The sequence below is a fragment of the Ptychodera flava genome, chromosome 16, assembly GCF_041260155.1.
Source record: "Ptychodera flava strain L36383 chromosome 16, AS_Pfla_20210202, whole genome shotgun sequence".
NCBI lineage: Eukaryota > Metazoa > Hemichordata > Enteropneusta > Ptychoderidae > Ptychodera > Ptychodera flava.
In genome coordinates this window covers 12,990,997-13,006,187 of record NC_091943.1, presented here as the reverse complement: position 1 = coordinate 13,006,187, position 15,191 = coordinate 12,990,997, and the positions used below count along the sequence as shown (strand labels likewise).

General features: G+C 39.4%; 3 protein-coding genes and 1 long non-coding RNA gene across 4 annotated transcripts in view; 3 read left to right on the top strand and 1 right to left on the bottom strand.

The window, feature by feature from the left end:
* Positions 1 to 291: 291 nt before the first annotated feature.
* Positions 292 to 7,077, top strand: LOC139114041 (uncharacterized). The gene is made up of 3 exons (XM_070675517.1): positions 292 to 454; positions 837 to 896; positions 4,746 to 7,077. The coding sequence occupies exons 1-3, from the start codon at positions 397 to 399 to the stop codon at positions 5,441 to 5,443; spliced, it is 816 nt and encodes a 271-aa protein (XP_070531618.1). The 5' UTR covers positions 292 to 396; the 3' UTR covers positions 5,444 to 7,077.
* Positions 7,078 to 10,209: 3,132 nt separating this feature from the next.
* LOC139114034 (sphingomyelinase C-like) lies at positions 10,210 to 12,946 on the top strand. Its single transcript, XM_070675512.1, has 2 exons — positions 10,210 to 10,445; positions 11,471 to 12,946. Exons 1-2 carry the CDS (start codon positions 10,358 to 10,360, stop codon positions 12,673 to 12,675), a joined length of 1,293 nt encoding a protein of 430 aa, XP_070531613.1. The 5' UTR covers positions 10,210 to 10,357; the 3' UTR covers positions 12,676 to 12,946.
* A 26-nt stretch (positions 12,947 to 12,972) lies between these two features.
* LOC139114037 (uncharacterized) lies at positions 12,973 to 14,822 on the bottom strand. Its single transcript, XR_011547785.1, has 3 exons — positions 14,574 to 14,822; positions 13,373 to 13,475; positions 12,973 to 13,053 (listed from the first exon to the last, which is right to left on the bottom strand). It is a non-coding gene; the product is annotated as an uncharacterized lncRNA (long non-coding RNA).
* Positions 14,823 to 14,945: 123 nt separating this feature from the next.
* LOC139114036 (D-beta-hydroxybutyrate dehydrogenase, mitochondrial-like) overlaps positions 14,946 to 15,191 on the top strand; it is a 5,420-nt gene continuing 5,174 nt past the window's right edge. Inside the window, exon 1 of the mRNA XM_070675513.1 lies at positions 14,946 to 15,191. This exon is cut by the window's right edge and continues 751 nt beyond it. The gene's annotated coding sequence lies outside the window, so the exon portion shown is untranslated.

Genomic DNA, 15,191 nt, shown 5'->3' with positions numbered 1-15,191 from the left:
CTTGCAGATGCCTGGGCTGTCCGAAAACTCTTACAGTTAGTGTAATCTTCCAAGACTTTACTTCGGATCAGCATTTCGTACTTTTTCAAGCTTTCAACACTTTCTGAAAGTCCCTGTGTACATGAACTTTTTGCGAGAACAGCAGGTCTAGAAAACGTTCTTTTATTTGTTTTTATAATGCTGCAGATTTTTTTTTCAATCTTTGATCACCCCTTCATAAGTTCTTTGTAGCTATCCATAGCCGGCCTAGTTTTGACAACGATCACGTGACGTTTCAACCCATGAGTCAAGCTACACTAGAGTCGAGCGCTCCATTAAGGAGTTTACAAATAGCAGGGTGCGGCTACCAGTTTTCACACACTCAGAAAAAAGACACACTTAGAAGACCGTCGCAAAATGTCTACGTTACTGACAATAATTCTTCTTCTCGGCAGCATTATCGCAAGCGAATCAGGTAATGGAGCCTAACCAAGCATACGAAACATTTTTATAACTTAAGAATTTTCTTGTATTAGCCGTTTGCTTGTACCATATATGACTGCGTCACACACACTTAATCTTACCTGTAGGCCTACAGCATGGAAAACCATTCACTCAGGTAGTTCCAGTTGAGCTAATGAGCGGGCCAAGCGACACCGGTGAAAATTTATTCAAATTGAAAATACAGTTTTCCTAACTACGCTGGAACATTTATTATCAAATTGTGAATGAAAATCATACAAGCAAATGTGCCATTTATGATTACTGCAACGTACAATCGCATGATACACTTACAATTCACAATTCACATAGTCCTTTCGATCTATACCTTCTGACTGTATTTTATTAATTTTCAGCTGAGGTCAAATTCTGTGACAGATCTTTGACCGAAGTAGAACGCCCGCATGTTTGGATAGGTAAGTGTTTACTTCACTTTTCAACTTTCAAGACGGTACGTCGTTTCATATTTAGCCCACAGAACATTTCTTCAGTGAGCAGTAGCGGTTGTTTCCTGGTGCAATTGGCACGGTCATTGCTACGAATGCCCTTATCGTGGCATAAAATATTTATGGTTCGTATCGGGCTCTGTTCCAAGTAAATGTGATTGGCTAGCCGGGTGACAATACCAATTATGGGCCGGGACTTGTTTGGAAGACGGATCCAACCCGGAATAATATGGCCACCATTTCTTTTTTTGAAGTAGCAGTAAGTAAATCCAATGCTGTTTAGAATACTGCAGCCAAACTCTGACTTCCCTGACTTTCCTTGTCTTTGTAACATTTCCACATGACAGATATTCTTTCAATGTCTTAGGAACACTGTTTCTTGTAAACTGAAATAGGTACCTTCACCAACAAACGCCTACACATTTCTTTCCATTTTATAATCCAAAATAACCAACAATTACTCAATATCGCCGAGGATGCTAGAAAAATGTGATAAATTACATTTATTTTCTTGAGTCTACCATACATAAATTCGAGTGCTGGAGTGGATGCTGGTTAGCCACTCGGACTGACAATTTACGCTTGCACTAAATACTGTGAGGTCGCATTTGACGCCAGCATTGTACAAAGCAGTTTAATTTCTATGTATGTCGCGTAATTCTTGACATTAAATTTCCAAAAACGACGTTTTGTTACTTTGCCGACGGTACCTGACATGCCAATCACCTAGCGTGCTATACCACATAGTAACTCTATTTTACCAATATATCCATAGTATAAATGCAGTTGACCTGAAATCATAGTCTGGTTTTTCTACCGCTGGCTGCGCTGTGCTAACGAAAAGGGTCACCCTTTTCGTAGAAAGGGGGCAGGGAACAGACTACTGAAAACATTGCTTGGTCTTCACGCCACTGGCTTGGCGAATGCTCATTCATTTCTTTTCTCCTCCGTTGATTAAAGTGGCGTCCATCAAGTGGAAAATGAAAGGGCGAGAAAGAATGCGATATGGCTGTTACACAAAAGAGATCATGTTGTAGTAAACTGTATACTCGCGTTTCCATTTGCCGCGATCTTTTACGAACGGTTGATTTGGTTCCATCGAAGATTTCTACCAATTTTTGGCAGATAAACATCACCAGTCATGTGGTTAGGCTTTGATGTGACTATACGATAAATATAAGCATAATTCATAATGTCAGTCGATCATTGTGTCGATGTCTCAAGGACAGATGATCAGATTGAACTCAAAACTTGTGAGCCGATACAACCACTACAAGAATTTTTTGATCGATTGCATATTTTATGATACAACGAGCAGTAAATCTTGTAAGTTGAGCCTATAGTGGTATGTTTGTTCATGGATGTAAAAAATCTACTTTTTACATCCATGGTTTGTTCAACCTAGGAAAGATAAGCTACAGCTAACGAGCCTATTTCGAGCAATTATGACGAGAGTGATTTTTAGACGTAAAAATTGGAGTTGAAAACGAAAAATGTTCGTAGTGTTTCCTCCAAGCAGGCTCGCTTCCTATGACAAAGCTCTGCCACACTCTCTCCCTACCATGCCTTATCAAGTTATATTGCCATCAACACCGTTAGCCTCGAACACAAGCGAACCCCAATCCATGCCTGCCCACTTGGTTATTTTTCCTCAAGCTGTCTCCGGTCGCTATATGATGAAAATACCCGCCTTCCAATATGATAGAAAAAAGCACGATTGTACACCAAGAAATAGTTTTGCGACCAGTTTAGTGTAGCTTTATTGACTGTCGTTAAAAGGTTAAGTCGCAGTGTCATGAAAAAACGATCCGTCAAAAGTCACAACATAAGTGTGATTTATAATCCTATGATATTGACAGGCAACTGAGCTTGTCTTCTGCCAGTCGATACTGACTTTTGAAAACCTATATGAAATTGCAGTATCGGCCAATTGAGGCTTGTGTCTGAGGGGCTGTTTCAGAGTCGACACAAAATTTGAGACCCGGACACAAACTGTATAAAAGTGTTAAACGGTCTAAGGTCTGTCCTAGGGGCTCAGTTGACGCCCTACAAGTTGGCCTAGCGAGGTTTTGCTGTGCCTCGTTATATCACATTGTAAAACATAGCATGAACTGGTCGACGATTGAAATCAGAGTGCTCATTACGGTGTCCTTCAAAACTTATCTACCTTGTACAAGTTGCAGAGCTATATTCGTTCCCCAGAGCGTAAAAATCGAGAAAAGGGTGAACAGGGTTCTGTTATCCATACCGGCAGATTTGAAAGTGAGTCAAAGGCGGAAGATTCAAATAGAGCGTGAACGAGCACCAAAAAGTTTCTCGTCTTATCAAAATTTTAGGCCAGACCTAGGGCAACCCTTGACCTGAGTGTGAACCTGGGATCGATTACCTATAGTTCTCATTTCATATGAAAACTTCATTACGAAAATTTCAGTGTTGCAGAAAGTTATATTTAATTTAGTCGTCATCTTTCCAGTGCGTTTCAACTGACCAAGTATATAAAAAATTATATTAATAATAGATCATCATGGGTTGAATTTTGATGCAAGAACAACACATCGTCTGTCAATACTAGTAAGTACAATCATGTAAGTTATAGAAAACGTGAAGTGGACATCGATAGTTACGTGCAAATAGACAAGACGTGAGATTGTGTGTCGTGGTATAATGATTATCAATCACTTTGAGCAATATTTCAATCATGAATATTCTAGTGCTATATATTGTGTCACATATTGACAAAGCCAGTTCTCAATAAAGATAGGCTTATTCATCTTCACTGACAGTATCCGGCTTCTGTGGACGGATGTCGTACGTACTGCGGAAAGATTCCGTGATAGGAGAGGGCCGACGAAGCGAAGTATTCCGTTCCGTAAAGTTTTTGAGGGCGGTGGGTGGGAGTGGTGCTTGTAACGCTTTGTCAGAAATTACAGGCGAAGGGTAATGTGTTTCAAAAGACGAATGAGTGACTAAAAATATTCCCCTCATGCACACACTGAAGCACGCTTCAAGCCCACTCGACACTTATGGTTGCATATATTGTATTACTGTACCATTGAATCTTGGGAGGGTTGTAGTGATAATGATAATAGGATGGATTTCTTACGACGAAAGATACCTCATTTTTTGGGAGTAGGCACAGTGTACATGCTTCCCAATAGGTTTCCACTCATGGGACTTTCTAGTCCGATGATTAATTCGTTTTGATAAGACGGCTAGTAAGGATGGAAATGCTTTCAATTTCCTGCGCCTTTTGAATGAAATTCTCCCGAGTCCTAACAAGTGACGAACTTCAAGAGCTTCACTGTCCTCGTTAATAAATATTTCCAAAATTTTCATTGAAAAGGAATGGAGATGTAAGATATGGAATGTTTATTGACTTTCGAGTATCAACAAATAACTTCTTGTATACATCATAGTACACAAACACACACACACACACACACACACACACACACACACACACATTTAGTTCCTAGATTCTCAGTATATATATATATATATATATATATATATATATATATAACGAGTATTCAAGGACAACGAATAAGCCATTACATAGATATGAACTTTTATAATTGTGTATGATAGATGATAGATGCATTTATGTGGGGTTGTTGATGATGACACACGATGTGTTATAAGATTTACCATCATCATACATATGTGTGCGTGTGAGGAGGAGGCGCTACATACAACATTTATATGCATATACAAAATGAATAAACATATGTTCGTCTGTGTATATATGTATGTCAACTTCATGAACGTTTTTATGTTGATATGGTTCATATATGGCTGCATTATTTTATTCTTTGACAGACGATTACCCTGGCTGTGAATCTCTACCGGATCACTGTGAGCTGTTCGGAATGGAGTATGTTTGCAGCGAACCAATCCAAAACGCAACGGCAGGTGCCGTATGTGAGAGCGGTACCAAGGTATTGTGTGTAGTGGAACCGGCCGTGACATTAGCAGACCCACAGCCAGCGGATGTCTTGAAAATAATCACTTACAACATATACGACCTAAGATATACCATCTGGCAAGACGGTCAACGCGAGCGCACTTGTCGAGTACTCTTTCGCACCCTTGAAACCACCCCCGACGTCGACGTCATCGTCTTCAACGAACTGTTCATGGGAGGCTGTTTCGGAGATTCGGGCAAGCTCGACCTCCGTGAACTCTTGGACTATCACGGTTTCAAATACACAGCCACCGTCGGCGAAAACGGCTGTCTGTCTCAGCAACCCCCAGATGTTGAAAACGGGGGTGTGGCGATCGCATCACGGTGGCCGATTTTAATTGAAACAGAAAAAATCTTTGAGAATTATCCTAATATTACAGCAGGGACATTTCAGTGTAAAGGTGTAATGTACGCGAAGGTAGAAAAGACGGTAGACAGCAAGCGCGGCCATACCATATCCTTGGAACCCATATGCTGTCTTTCATTGGGGAGGAATACGACAAGATCAGAGTGGCTCAGGCGAACGAGATATACGAATTCGCGAGAGACATGAATATCCCTGACAACGAAGCTGTTATTTACGCTGGAGATTTTAATGCTAACGCGATCGGGAACCCTGACAACGCGATGGATGTGTTAACTGCGATGCGCGCGACGCAGCCCAAACTGATCGGTATGTACAACTACACATTCGACGGCATTGATAACGACCTCCGATTCAACGTGAACGGTACAGATGTCCGTTGGCTCGACTACATAGTATACAGCGACGAACACTTGTTGCCTGATGAGGACGCTGGTACCTCCACGATCGAGGTTCTGCGCGTGCGCGACGAAGAGTTCGAGGTTTGCAGGCGAACCCCTCATCGAAGGTACGTTTTCCCGAACACGGTCGACTGTACCGTTACCGACACAATTGGTGATGTTTCTGATCACTATGCAGTCAGGGGAGTCCTATACTACCCGAAGGAGGTGCGTGCAGTAGGGGCAGGAGCACACCTTTCAAAAGATACCATTATAATATTAGGGTTCTTGCTTGCTGCCGTCATCAATGTTATCTAGATTGGCTTCAGTTTCAGCCCTCGGGGTGGAATGGGGAGGGGGAGGGGAGGGGAATCCATGGCACATTTCGGCCAACCAATAAACCAATTTTCACCTTCAAAAACTGAAAAAAATTGAAAATTCGCTCCGTTTCGATTTTCGTTTTTGAAGGTGAAAATTGGTTTATTGGCTGGCCGAAATGTGCCACGGATTGAGGGGGCTGAGAAGCTATTAATCTTTGTTAGCGCCTTCCCTGATATCATCTCCGAGTAACTGCCCTATGCATGTAGCCATGTCATACCGTTGACATACAATCTGAATCCGATCGCTCTCTCATCCACATACACTTGCCTATCCCTACACACCCAAGCTTTAACGCTGTCGTGAATGTACTTGCAGTTAACAGAACAACAATGATCAAAATATCTTCGATTTGTTGGTTACAATATCAACAAAGTCTCTGGCCTCCCCTACGGTTTTGACTTTTTCGAATACAACACCACTATACTGACTGGAGTCGCTGAATTGTAGTCTGAACGCTATGCAATATTCGACTATTATTATAATAAAGCATGTAGATAGTAGCAAGTCTCTCTACTTCTTCTATGACCCACCATACCTTTATTATCTAAAAAAAACTCACTTCAGGTTCATTATTGTGGATATGGACCATATCTTTCTAGTTATACGTTGTATTTCAATGGTGTATATTTCTGTATGTGTAGACTTCCGAAAAGAAAAAAAAGACGAAAAAGAAATCTAGCCTTATCGTTCTTATATTTCTAGTTATACAAAATACGTCGCTTGATTTTGTTGTATGCTTTTTTATGAAAATTACTGTTTAAATTTCAAATGACAAAAATTTGGAAAATGTCTGCCTTGGAGTGGAAACGTTCTTGTAACATGAAGGAAATATCGCAACGTAACAGTAGATTTTTCTTGAAACACTCCGTTGTAGATGACGAAGGAAACCCCAGGAATTTAATTAGTGTCCTTTGACTTAAAAATCAGAATATGTGTAGCACTGAAGTTTCTAGATGCATTTATTGTCAAATTTAATTTGATATCTACATTTTTTAAAATCAAAAGGTCGGTATCATTATAAAAGTTTTTGTATTCAAGGAAAAATAAATGTACCTCATGATATTTTTCCGTCATCGCTTTTGTTCCCCGAATGGGTTTCAGGGTTTTTTTTCTTTTCCCTGAAAAATGTTGTATGCAAATTATTAGCTTTGGAAACTCATCGCGTTGTTCACGACATGTAACGTCAACGTTTACCAATGAATTCCAGTCCGGACTGAAATTCAATTGTCAACAATTCCTTTTGGCAATTCACACAGGCAGTTTTGATGAACTGAATATTAAACATTTCCATATGGTTTTGTCTGTATAGTAATAAACGATGTTTTAAAGATAGAACAAAAATAATGGGGAAAAACATCAACAGTTACAGGTAATAGAGCGAGACTTGACTTTGACCAGTTTCAATTAAAAGAAGGGTCGTCGGAAGAGCGCATGCGCGACTTTCTTGTTTACAATTACAAACGTCGTATTTCATGCACGACATCTAGATGCGCGCATCATATCAACATAGCTGCAATATTTAAATTTTACGATGTGCATTATGACGAACATACGATCTTTGAGCTTAGTTCCGACGACCCCTTTTCTCTAATTAAGTTAATTATATGTCGGTGTACTTGGAGTTTAATTTGAATTTTTGTAGCATAATTGAGCATCATTGCTAGTCATTAGGTTACCTTTGGTCTGCATCTTTCATTTTCATGGCCTCATTTGTTTTATACAAAGATGTAAGCATTCTTGTGCTTTTAGCAAATTTGCTAAAAGCGTATCATTTGAATATTTTGTTAGATTTTTATTCGGTTGCTAAAATGGATTATTTTTTGTATTTTTCTAAGTCTGAACTTCACAAGATATATGTGATTTTGTAGGCTTGCCTCTCAAGCAGTTATAAGGATTGTCTTGTATAAATATACTCACCTGGACTTGTTCCAAGTCTGTTGGTACGTTAAAATCGTGATTAGACGAAAGAATAAATTTCACCAAACTTTGTGGCGCTTTCTCACGCTAGTGGAGCGAACATGTCTACGTGATAGTGGTATGGTCGTGATTTTGATCTCAGCTTTTAGCGCGATATCAACATCCACCATCGCCCGAGCGAAAAAAAAGTGAAATGAGAGGTTGAATAGCGACAGCAAAAGACAAGTAAGTTGACTTTTATTCCTAGAATCGCAATAAGCTTACAGTGAATTTATTACATGTAGTTGGAAAATTGTATACGCACAGAGTCTCTGAGACTTCTTGACTGACATTTATTTATGTCATTGCATTGTAGTCTTTGTAATAGACATGTATGTACCCTCCCACTATTGAGATTGTAAACTATTTTGATGACCTCAATAAAAAACTTGATAAAAAATGTTTGGACAACGGATTGTGTGCTTGATTTTCAGTGATATACAGACAATCGCCAAACTATTTGTAGGCTGGTGTGGAGTCCAGGAATCTCTGTCGGGTAAGGTGCAGGTTTTGTGTTCGAATTTCTCATGAGATATGTAGTCTTGTTAGAATACCCCGTATTGCACCATGCATTTCCCATCTTCAAAGTTATATATACATATATATATATATATATATATATATATATATATATATATATATATATATATATATATATATATATATATATATACAGGTGTTCATTTCATTTTTTTCTAAAGGCCGCAATTCTTCACTAACGTATGGTTACCAACACACGACGCAATCACACAGGGAGTACAAATGTGCAGTCACAGAGAAGATTATTTTGATTTTACTCAACATCTTCGGCAAACTCAGAAAAGTGATGAAACAAAACAAAGCGTACACTTGCTAATACTTATAAGTCACAACAGGCAGTATTGAGCTGCAGTAAACTGGTGTTTAGGATATGTTGTGTTTCACAGCCAAGTTAGACTTCGGAGGACCTTGTTATATTTTCCCTTTACATCACCTTTCGCTGATGGCGTTTTGTCCGTGGCCGAATTCAGAAATGATGAATGCGTTCAATTGGGGAAAAGAAAGAAAGACAGGGGAAGGGAAAACACTTCAGGTAAAAAAAACCAGAAACTGGAAAATTCATTCTGTATAGCTGATTAAACGTTCCATGTTGAAAATTATGTCTACGTTTGAAAATCAATCAGCTGAATCAATGTTGCAGTTTCAAACTTTCTTACAAGTTGGAGTTACGCTTGGTTGTGAGAAATTTTCAAGTATGTTTTGAGTAATTTCGCATATTTTTGATAAAATCTGCCACTACTGTTTTGACAAAAATTACAGTTCCATTGTTTCCTTGTCTACACAACACGGTGAAAGTTGAGCCAATAGAGTTTGAAATGTGGCTCCGTCATCATTGAGTCAGGCCAACAATCATAATTAGGGATACACCATTTAGTATCAGAAACAAAAAGATTAAAATGGGAGGGAGCTCTAAGAAATCGTATCTTACTTTTCGATAATGAACAATTTAGGCCGGTGAATATTCTCCAATGATGATGATTCATTATCGATTGAAACAATGGTCATTAATTCGCTTTGCATAAATAAATATCATTATTGAGGAAATAGAGCATGCCGCGCATTAGCTGCTTGTTTTTTTCGGGTCAGGCAACATGCATACTGTTCTCACCTTTTCAAGCATTCTACACTTTCTGTACTTTGTGTTGAACGTGACCTTTCATTTCGCAAAAGAAAATGATTGCAGGGCTGGAAACACAAAGTTTACAATTCTCACTTGTAACATTGTTTCATTTTTACCCTGAGGATCTGTTAATCTATCCCTAAAATGTTATTCACTGCAATGACCCAAAATACCTTATTTTTACCGTGATCGCGTGACGATTCAACCCACGAGTCAATAAATTACACAGCAATGTATTCTTGAGGATTTAAAAACTAACAGAAAGCGGCTAACAGCTCTCAACACTTAGAAGACCGTCGCAAAATGTCTACCTTACCGACGATACTTGTCCTTCTCTGCAGCTTAATCTCAGGCAAATCAGGTAAAGGGCCATACAAAGCATACATAAAGCTAAGATTACTTTTTGGCAAATTCCATTTTATCTATCATTGTGTTTTTTTTTGTGCTGTGCCACACCAACTTGCAAGCCTACGTGTATAGTATAATTCACTCAGGTATTTTTTTCAAATTGCGCTGATGAGCAGATTAAAAATGAATTAATGTATGTTTCCTAACTACGCTGAAACGTTTTAATTCCAAATTGCGAATTTTAACTTGCAAATCACGTGATCAGGTAATTGCCAGTTTGCCGCACCAGCGGCTGTTTTGTAATTATCACTACGATCGAGCTTGACATGATGAATGGGCCACGGCACAACCACTCATACAGCGCACTGATGTCAATCAATGCGTCTTAACTACAGTTTTTACTTGGCAGCCGAGGTCGAATGTGACAGATCTTTGATAGAAGTAGAGCGCCCACTTGTTTGGATAGGTAAGTCACAACTTAAGTATTTTAGGTCAATGTGTATTTCTTCAGGTAGTTGTGATGAATTTTCCATATGCGGTTAGTAGGATCATCATCATCATCATCATCATCATCATCATCATCATCATCACAATGCGATTATTGAGGCATCAGAATTCATATGGCACCTGTCTCTATCTGACGTAAATTGGTAATAGGAATTACAGTCATGTTCAGAAGTTAAATTAAAACTTGGAATAATGTGACCACCACTTCCTTTAGAAAAATGGTGTGGGAATTCAATGCTATTAACGAACCATTGAAAAAGCTTTAGACTTCTCTGATTTTCCGACAGGGTTCCCAGAGCAAACTGCAGTACATTGAAAATCACTTAGTGATAACAAACCATTTTCTGTACACATATACTGAATTAGCAACAAACAGTTAGAATAAACTGAACTAATTTACAATTGATGTCGGTTTATTTATTTCCCCTTCCTCTGAAAGAGTAGAAAAAAAATCGCAGTGGGAGCTTTCCTGAACATTACCTCGATTTTAAAGTTTCGTAGAAAGTATGGGTCGACGCTTGCCCGAGCAAGTGCTCTTTCTCTTTCTCCCCCCCCCCCCTCTCTCTCTGGTAAAAATTGATGACAAGTTGAAATCAGAAATTGCACGTTACTCAGTTTCACGCCACTACAGGCGTCACCTATAGCGATCATCAGACGATAATCAGACGACCATTCGTCTGATGATCGCAACAGAGGACACATGTCGTAGCGTGAAACTCTGAAAAGCGCCAAGTCCTCCTGGTCACCAATCTTTACGACCGTGAAGATTTCTTAACTTTAGAGGACACACACACACACACACACACACACACACACACACACATATATATATATATATATATATATATATATATATATATATATATATATATATATATATATATATATAGTGTGTGTGTGTGTGTTTATTAACTTCAATTAGTCAACGACAACACTATGTAACTTTATGATGACATATGGCTGCATTATTGTATTCTTTGACAGACGATTACCCTGGCTGTGAAGCTCTACCGAATCACTGTGAGTTGTTTGGAATGGAGTATGTTTGCAGCGAACCAATCCAAAACGCAACGGCAGGTGCCGTATGTGAGAGCGGTACCAAGATGTTGTGTGTAGTAGAACCGGCGGTGACATTGGCAGCCCCACAGCCAGCGAATGTCTTGAAAATAATCACTTACAACATATTCGGCCTGCGATACACCAGCACTCAAGCCGGGCAACGCGAGCGCACTTGTCGAGTAGTCTTCCGAACCCTTGAAACCACTCCCGACGTTGACGTCATCGTCTTCAATGAACTGTTCATGGGAGGCTGTTTCGGAGATTCGGACAAACTCGAACTCCGTGAACTCTTGGACTACAACGGTTTCAAATACACAGCCACCGTCGGTGAAAACGGCTGCCTATCTAAGCAACCGCCAGAGGTTGATAATGGGGGTGTGGCGATCGCATCACGGTGGCCGATATTAACTGAAAATGAAAAGATCTTTGAAAGTTACTTCAATTTCACGGATTGGATACTTCAGTGTAAAGGTGTAATGTACGCAAAGATTCAAAAGACGGTGGACAGCAAGCGTCGGTCATATCACATCTTTGCAACACATATGATGCCGTTCACCTGGGAGGAATCCGACAAGATAAGAGTGGATCAGGCAAACGAGATTTATGAATTCATGAAAGAGATGAATATCCCTGACAACGAAGCTGTAATTTACGCTGGAGATTTTAATGCTAACGCAATCGGGAACCCTGACAACGCGATGGATGTGTTAACTGCGATGCGCGCGACGCAGCCTAAACTGATCGGCATGTACAACTACACATTCGACGGCATTGGTAACGACCTGAAACTCAACGCGAACGGTACAGACTTCCGTTGGCTCGACTACATAGTCTACAGCGACGAACACTTGTTACCTGACGTGAAAACCGGTTTCTCCACGGTCGAGGTTCTGCGCGTGCGCGACGAAGAGTTCGAGGTTTGCAGGCGGAGCCCTCATAAAAGGTACGCATACCCAAACACAGAGGACTGTACCTTTACCGACAGAATAGGTGATGTTTCTGATCACTATGCAGTCAGGGGAGTTCTGTATTACCAAAAGTGCGAAGTAGGAGCTGGCGCACGCCTTTCCAAGCATATCATGTTAACATTTGGGCTCTTTATACTCACCGCTGCCGTCAATGGCATCTAGATTGGCTTCTGTTTGCGGAGGGTGATACCGGATTATGGAATGCAGTCTGTGCATTTATCATTTCACTAATTTTTGTCTAAAATTCTGTATTTAGACAGTATCAAACGTTTTTTAATTAATAATTGAAATTTGAAAAATATCCTCGTATATAGCCCACACAACCACGTAACCAAATAAAGAAAAATACATTTTTTCCCGATGTCAATGACTTTATTAGCATTTCTATACGTCAACTCGTTACATTTACATCTTGATTGTCCTGACATGTTGATAACTATATTTACTTTCTTGTCAAAAGTAGTGCACGCGAAAAGAAAAAAAAATGACTTCCACCACTTCCACCCTCGACTGTCTAGGCTTCCACATCTCTTGTTGATACTGTAGTGAAATATATATTCAAAAAAGAACAGAGAGAAAATGGATTTATTGATCGCTTGTGAGTTTTCTCGATTTACGTATTCCTGAGCTTTGCTTTTAACGTAAAATTTTGTAATTTAGGTGAATTTGCGGTTAATTTGACAATGCGTTTACTTTTTCTCAATTAAAACTACTTATACTGTAAAGTGGTAATCTGAGAAAAAGACTCATATAAAGATATTAAATAATGCACATGTTTAATATGAAAATAATTCAAGCATTCTCGCACACAAGTGGCATAACTTAATAAATAAGAACTTATTTGCAAATATATACTCACAGACACACCCTTTTTTATTTGTTCACTGCTAAAGACACCCTTCGATTCGGGATGGCACTTATAGGGAAGATGAGACCCTCTCCGAGTCTTCTTGGAGTATCCCCTGCAATCATCGCGCGATAATAATTAGTAACATTCGCAAACATAGGGTTCAATTCGTTACATTAGGTTTATTGAGTTCCTTTCTTGATGCCAGGTATATATGGAGTGTCAAAAGTTTTTTCGATTTTGCGCTTTTGGGGAAACACGTACGCACTCAACGCGTGCAGTTCATTTCTCGACCACCAGACACGATCTTCTCCCAATAGGCCTGTCTTATAAATCGTGTATAGCTGTAAACACGAGTGTTGCTAAATGCATAAGTAAGCTGTTGTCCAGTGAAGGAACACTCTTATTCTAAAACCAGGTGAAGTACACTTGATGTAGTTACAAAGTCTACCACCAAAATGTTAGTATGTTGGTGTGGATCAAATCTCATGTATACATCAATCAGATACTCAATGTTTATATTGAGATTAATTTCAACGTTAGGGAATGTGTTAGATTTTACTACACTTTTATTCTCAAAAAGTATATCTGAATCACCGTATCGAAGTACCGAGCTTATACTCTAAAATTCTTACATCCTCAGACTTTTCATATTGTAGGAGTGGCTGCTAATATCGGTGATAATCTACTCTGGAGTAGACTTTGTTCAAGTCTATGATTTATGAATGTTTGAATGGGGTGAACCCGATGAGTGGGGTGAACGCTATGCAGGGTTGTTTCTCCCGGTGAATCCGGCAGAAACTGACTCACTATACTGCGCAGACTCAAAGGTAACGCGTTCAATTAATCGCAAGGAAAACCTGGCCTGGGCTGCAAAATTCCAAATAGGTTTGTATGAAATAGGAGAGACACAATAGAAACTATTTCAAAAGATTTTGTTTTAGAAATTCACCGACTTGAACCAAATCTAACTCTGGAGGTAATACTAAATCAATATCAGTTGAGGACTTTTATATAGGTATGTTCATGTTAGATTTAACACAATCTACTTATATAAACTATTGGGTCTTTTACAGTACTATTCGTAAAGTCTGTAAACCATCAAGCCAACCAACATCTTCTTTTTTATCAATCTTTAGATACATACATCGTTCCCAGGACATCGTTATGCCTATTCCACATCCAAAAAGAATCCCTTACTAAACCCTCTTACCTATCGTAATAACAAATCCATTCTCTGTGTTGTCCATGTGTAGATAGGCATGTATATCTTTGCCTAAGACATCCAAGACCATGGTTTTGACCGACAAGGACGAGCTTCAATGGATAGGAACACGGTTTTGTGGAGGTTCCGTGATAGGAAGTATTACTTTTCAGAAAACTATATTTCCACCTATCCGCCTCATCATTTTCAACCCCATCTAACAAAGAATAGAGATTGATATCTGTCACCGATATCTTGACATGCATTTAGGCCACAGTTACGAGTGTAGTGATACATAGCGGCCGCCGCGTAGTATAGAATAATAGGATAATATTCTATGCATACTACGCGGCGGCCGCTATGTATCACTACACTCGTAACTGTGATTTAGGCCTACACTTTACAGTGTCAGAAGCACAGTTTGAAGTTGCACGCTTTCATAGTCTTAATTTTAGACTAGGTGAAAAGATTTAACGGTTACCTCGGTACCTTTCAGTTGCCAAGTTTTGAAGAATTGCCAACTGGGACCATTTATTTACCTTTGTTTTAATGAGGTCGGGGCTTTATTTTCTCGGGGTGAACGACCTTTTTGTTTTCTTTTGCGGGCATCCAAGGTGACAATGTTCA